This window comes from Callorhinchus milii, unplaced genomic scaffold (assembly GCF_018977255.1).
Source record: "Callorhinchus milii isolate IMCB2004 unplaced genomic scaffold, IMCB_Cmil_1.0 Scaffold1, whole genome shotgun sequence".
Taxonomy (NCBI): domain Eukaryota; kingdom Metazoa; phylum Chordata; class Chondrichthyes; order Chimaeriformes; family Callorhinchidae; genus Callorhinchus; species Callorhinchus milii.
In genome coordinates this window covers 3,361,374-3,367,373 of record NW_024704742.1, presented here as the reverse complement: position 1 = coordinate 3,367,373, position 6,000 = coordinate 3,361,374, and the positions used below count along the sequence as shown (strand labels likewise).

General features: G+C 47.3%; 1 protein-coding gene across 2 annotated transcripts in view; it reads right to left on the bottom strand.

Annotated features, from left to right (window-relative positions):
* Window positions 1-727: 727 nt before the first annotated feature.
* The window catches only part of LOC103184493 (netrin receptor UNC5C), a 182,447-nt gene continuing 177,174 nt past the window's right edge, over window positions 728-6,000 (bottom strand). For both annotated transcript variants that reach the window (XM_007902522.2, XM_007902523.2), the window contains 2 exons: window positions 4,042-4,220; window positions 728-1,339 (listed from right to left, as the gene is read on the bottom strand). In XM_007902522.2, coding sequence (XP_007900713.1) covers window positions 1,174-1,339; window positions 4,042-4,220 — 345 coding nt within the window. In that variant the 3' untranslated portion in view covers window positions 728-1,173. The remainder of the gene's footprint in view (window positions 1,340-4,041; window positions 4,221-6,000) is intronic.

Here is a 6,000-nt window from a genome sequence, read left to right as displayed (position 1 = left end):
CTTAAAATGCAGAATTTATTCAAAAAATAATCTGAATTCACATAAGCATTGAGGTGTTTGATACAAATGTATGATTTACAATAAAACTTTTATACATATTCTGTCAGAACTGCTCATAGCATCCCTTGCACTATGCGTTAAGGAAACACAGCTAACACACCTCCACATCGGCCGTTAAAGGCGTGCGTACTATTTTGCCCGACAGCTGCTCTCTGACCAGTCGATTGGGAATCCGACGTCGGTAAGAATTCCTTTTTTTTAAGGGAAGAAAAGACCGCCTTCCGATCCCTCGACCGACTTCTGGCAAGGAGGCTGGATCAGGAGGAACGCAACCCTTTTGCGATCGTAAACCTTAAGTGGCCTCACCACGTCACCCGCTGCTCGTTCCAGTGAGCGAACGATGTCGTTAAGTTTTTTTGCTTTTCTCTCGATATAAAAGTCCGACTTTTCTTGCTTTTTTTTTGTAAAAGGCCCAAAAAACAGTGTCAAATCGCGCAACTTTTTTTTTCCGGGGGGGGGGGCGGGGGGGAAGGGGGGTGGGGCGGGGGTGGGATGTTTTTTTCTTTTTTTTATATATATATTAAAAAAAATGAATTCCGCTCGGGGATTCTGTGTGTAAAACCACTTTTTTTTTGTCAAAAAAATTCCCTCTTCTCACCGCCCTCCTCCTTTTTGTCACCTGCTGAAACGGGGGTGGGGGTGTGGGTGGGGTGGGGGGGTGGGGGGGGGGAGTTGGGGCCTGGGATGGGATAAGAGGGGGGAATAACAAAGGGATTGAAGCTTCTGGCATTAGTTAATCGCCAGCTCTGTGGTCACAACAGAAAGAAAGCCGTGCTAAAAATGGTGTAAACGTTACAGTACCTAGAAACCAGGATTGTAAAGAGAGTTTATCCATACATTTGGATAAATAGTCCGTTTCCTAGGAAACCATAAAAATCCTGTACCAAGCTGCGTACAGCCAAGCTAAAAAAGGAACAGTCGTAAATAGGTGGAGAGATATTGGGTAGAGATGCAAACACAATGTTTAACCTTGGTGAGAAGTGTACACATGATATTGTAAGGGTAAGTCTCTTTGAGGAAAAAAAAAACAACCTGGTCTGATCTGATGTGAATGCATCAGCTCATGCCACTTGCTGTCCCATCATCTTCTGTTCCCGCTGTCGGATGGCCGGGTCAGCGTTTTATCTCCGACGCGAGGGAGACGACCGCTTCGTGTTTTCCCATTTCCTCCAGGGCGGCAGCGAGGGAGCTCAGGTTCCCGTCCAGAAAGTTCTGGGCTTCCCACAGGTCCAGGATCACACCGGTGGGGCTGGATTTGGTGGCAAAGTAGTTCAGGTACCTAAAGCCACAGAAAGAGCAGCGAGATTACTACTACGGTTGATAACAATCCTTGCGTTTGATGCAGCGCCTTTTCACGTCTTCGAGATGTCTCAGAGCGCTTCACAGGAAAGTGAATCGACTGCATATTTTGCGGACGAAACGCGGCAGCCAATTGCGCACAGCAGCGTCCCCACAGACAGTCGTGGATTGAAGTGACCAAATTATTATTATTATTTTTTTGAACTCATTATTACACCCGGAAAGCGATCTGCCAATCGACTAACGACTGGGTTCTTAATTACTGAGTGTGGAGGAAGGAAACTTGCATAAGGTTTCGTCCTACCCGGGAATATGGTAACAGCTAACAATAGAAGAGAGAAAGCCAAGAGAGGGTTGGAATGGAGAAACAGAGGTTGGAGGCTCGAAGATAAGGGCCACCCATATGTTTTTTTTCTTGTATCTTGGCCAGGGGTTCAAAGGAGAAGGTGTAGTGTAAAAAAAATTGTTAAAGTCGCTAAGAATAGCAAAAATTGATGATGTGTTAGCAGGTTACTGCACGCACACCTCCACAGGCTTGGATAAGGTGTATTGTAACTCAAAATGACAGCAGGCATTGCTATCTCTGTTGTCCAAAGATGCACAGTTTCCTGTTGACTCTACTACATGGCCTCTTAACTGTGTTTAGTCCTCACTTTTAACTACATTTTTTCAGTTTTAACTGAAGTTTGCAGCACCATTATTCCAAATGATGTTTTTCAGACTCTGCCGTTACTTCCATTTAGACACACAACCCAATGCCATGAAGATTCAGGGCTTTCAAACAAAGTGTTTGGAACAAGTTGATCCTGGCATCTTAGGTAAACAAGATTTACGATCGAGGGACAAATGTGGTCGCGGCCAGGATTTGCTTCAGGATAAATACATTATTTGTTGAATGATATTTGCAATGGCAGCGCTTTCGCCTCTGAGAGGACGAGGACGAGGAAAACAGACATTTCCCCTAAATGTGTTCCTTTTATAGTTGCCGGTAATAGTCAAGGGAAGATTTATCGACTGGCTTTAAAATGCAGTTAAATTGTGCCTTTAAAGTGTGTTTTTAATGGCTCGCTTGGGAATCACTCCCCTCCCACCTCCCAACTTCTGGACAATCAATTCTTCCACAGGCGTTTCCATGTGTTTTTCTCTCAGTTTGTGAGGTTCCAAGGTCTTCGGTCCCTTTGCTTCGCAGGGTTAGCATTTTAACTTCGACAAATTTGAACTGCTCAATTCATTTTCAACTGGTTTCTGATGAAGACTCGGGAGGTTGGAAATAAAATCTTTCCTGACACTCGCTCACGAAAATATAACGCAATTTTCCCTGTGGAAGGCAGAAGACAAACTCTGCTCTGACCTTCAGCGAATGTTTAAGCTCCGCTTGTGGTTCTTATAATAACACAGAAGTCTCGCCCACTAGCCCTGTGGCTAGTGCCATCTCGTGGTCCTGCCTGGCCATAGCAGCGGCAAACATGATTCCAGCAATCAAGACAACATTGCTGCAAACAACTTGTCACATGTGAAAGCTGTAGGATAAATAAATACATTATTATCACCTAGTCATATTCCGGTGGTCCACAACGGCAGTGGATTCCACGCTGAGAGAATGAGAAGGAGGATGATGAACAGAGACACCAGAACCGTTTTTATTCACCCGTGCCAGAAAACACTGCCACGTTTTCATTTCAATGGGCAAAGAAATTCCTTCACACGTGCAACGAGCGCTCGCCCGTTCTTGTGGAACTCCGGATAGTATAATGACTTGAGGGAATTGTTTCTGAAAAGACTTAACAGTTTTCATCGAAATCAACGCCATCAACTGGTTATATTTTGGGGTCAGCCGGGTGCCTGACACCTCACCACGCTCGATCGAGAGCATCCAAACCAAACTGAGAATTCCATGCGACCCACATATATGTTGACACTCCCATGTTTTTTCGCACGGAACTCTCAGTTTGGTTTGGATAACCTTAAGGGCACGACGATGGGCTTCCACAGGCCAGGCAACCCGGCTGACCCGCAAAACGTTGGAATATGGAACGTGCGCTCTCCTCCTGGAGAATTGCATCCCGTCCACCTGATTGCGAGTGAGAGTATCAAGCGCAGGTTGGCAAGTTTCAAGGCTTGGGGATTCAAGAGTGTGTGACGGTGATACTGCTGGAGGCCAAAACCGCATAACTCGCCATTGATTTCGCTGTCTGGCAAGTCTTCTCGCTGCTTGTCCAGGTAGGACCGTCCAACTTGCTACAGCTTTTTGGCTTACAGGGTGAACTTTCCAATCCCCCCTGGAGTGCCTGCTTACCACCCCCCCCACCCCTCCTGTGGGTGGCTCATGTGAGGCATAAACAACATCATGGACTAGTTGGTCTGAGTGCCCTGTTTCCTCCTGTTGGTTCTATCCAGCTCTGTCTAGGTACTGAATACGCTGTTGCTTCGGGGGAGCGTGACATTTCAGTCTTGTTTTACACGGATACAGGTGACTCACTGACTCAGATGAACGATGACCTCGTCAGCTGTATTTTTCCCGCTGGTTGGGATGCTCAGCCTAAACAAGCGTGGAGAACGGGAAGAATGATCCGTGGCAGGCAAGCGAACTTCCAGCCACACTGCGTGGTTTTTTCGCGCACTCAGCGGTGGACTGACCGAGACTGGCTCACGAGGAAGTAAGGTCAGGTTGCGCAGACTTACCTGTCTAACTTTAGTTTATGCGCTAACAGCCTCCAGTCGTTCCCTCTATTGTTCGGGGCATCCAGGCTGTTGCAGATTTTCTGTCGGATGGAGAATGGGATTCTGAAAGCGTTGGGGCCCATCAAGGTGGTGACGCTGCTCGCTGGCTCCATCAGCAAGGCGTCCACGGGTCTGCGGTCCTGTGAGATGCAGAGGACAATCTTGTCAGGATGGAATATGCTGCCACACAAGAGCTGTGATGTCTCCCCTGGCTTTGTTATGGTAAGTGGACATAACCTTTTTGTTATTATTATTATTTTTATAGCGCCTTATCACGTCTTTGCGATGTCTCAAAGCGCTTCAGAAGCATACCCTGCGGGGGGAATTGACTGTATATTTTGTGGGCGAAACGCGGCAGCCAATTGCGCACAGCAGCGTCCCCACAAACGGGGGGGGCACTGCTGTTTATCCGGATTCCTGTAGCAGGTTCTGTACTTTTATCTGTGCCCGACTCCACTGGCTTCCAGTGCCCAGTGACTGGCTTTAAGATCCTTGTCCTGACCTTCATAGAATCATAGATATTTACAGCACAGAAGAAAGCCGTTCGGCTCATCGTGTCTATGCTGGCTCTTTTTAAAGCACTCTTTTCAGTCTCATTTATCTTCCCGTTCCCTACATAGTTTCACTCCTTACTCTCCCGTCCATAAACCTCCACTCATCGGGACTTTTGCCCACAAAATATACAGTCGATTCACTTTACAGTATGTCCTGTGAAGCGCTTTGAGACGCCTCGAAGACGTGATAAGGCGCAATATCAAATGCAAGGATTATTATTATTATTATTATTATATAACTATGCAATGCAACTAATCTGCCTTTTGTAAAACATTCTCTAAGGGAGTAAAGGAATGGGCGGACAGTTGTGTGGAGTATAAACACCGGCACGGACTGATGAGAGCTGAGCGGTCCGTTTCTGTGCTGCGCATTCTTTGCAAATATTCTTTGCAAAAGCAAGACTTGAAAATTGTAATTCGAACAAAAGGCAGAGGCAGGTGATTAGACCAGAGTGTCCTGTCGACGCAGTGTGTTCTTCCCGTGGCCACTAAATCCAACGATAGTAAACCCCTTTGCCTCTCATCCTCCCCTTTCTCAGAGCCTGGTTTGGTCCCACGCTCCGTGTTGCGTCACAGATAGTGGGGGGTGGGGGGTGGGGGTGGGGTGGGGGGGGGTAGGGTCAGGGAAAGTGCTGGAAGTCTCGTTGCACGACAAGGCAGGTCCTGGCAGGGTGTCACAAGCATCTGCAACCCCACCAAGTTAGGTTCACTCTACGGTCACAGTCAGCTTCGATATGCCTTTCGGAATAGGGCGAATCCTGGAACGTGTGTGTGTGTGTTTGCGTGTATGTTTGTGTGTGTGCATGTGTTTGTGTGTATTTGTGCGTGTGTGCGTGTGTGTGTTTGTGTGTGTGTGCGTGTGTGTATGTTTGTGTGTGTGCGTGTGTGTGTGTGTGTGTATGTGAAGAGCAATGCGTTAAGTGTTTGTGCTTCCCACTACAAACAAAAACAGATACACCGTGGCTCAAACTAACACCTTTTTAATGACAAAAAACCCCCTCATTCCCCCCCCCCACGCCCCCCACGCCCCCAACGCCCCCAACGCCCTCCCCGACTCTGAAGAGGATTTAATGTCTTTTCTATTTGTCGCCTCTTAATCTACCAGTGGCTTGGTTCGCTGTGGATGTAAGGGATGTCTGTCTGTGTGTCTGTGTGTCTGTCTGTGTGTCTGTCTGGCCTGGCAGTGTATCAAGGGCACTTTCACAAGATAAAAGCCTGAGTTGTGCAAATAATATTCGGTTCCAAAAAACGTCCGCTGTGACAGATCCACTAATTTCCTCAGGTACTAATTAGACCCTTTGGAGATTCGCTGACAAAAGGCCCCTTGAAGTGATCGGCGCTCGCTGCCCGTGACTGACAGATTCAG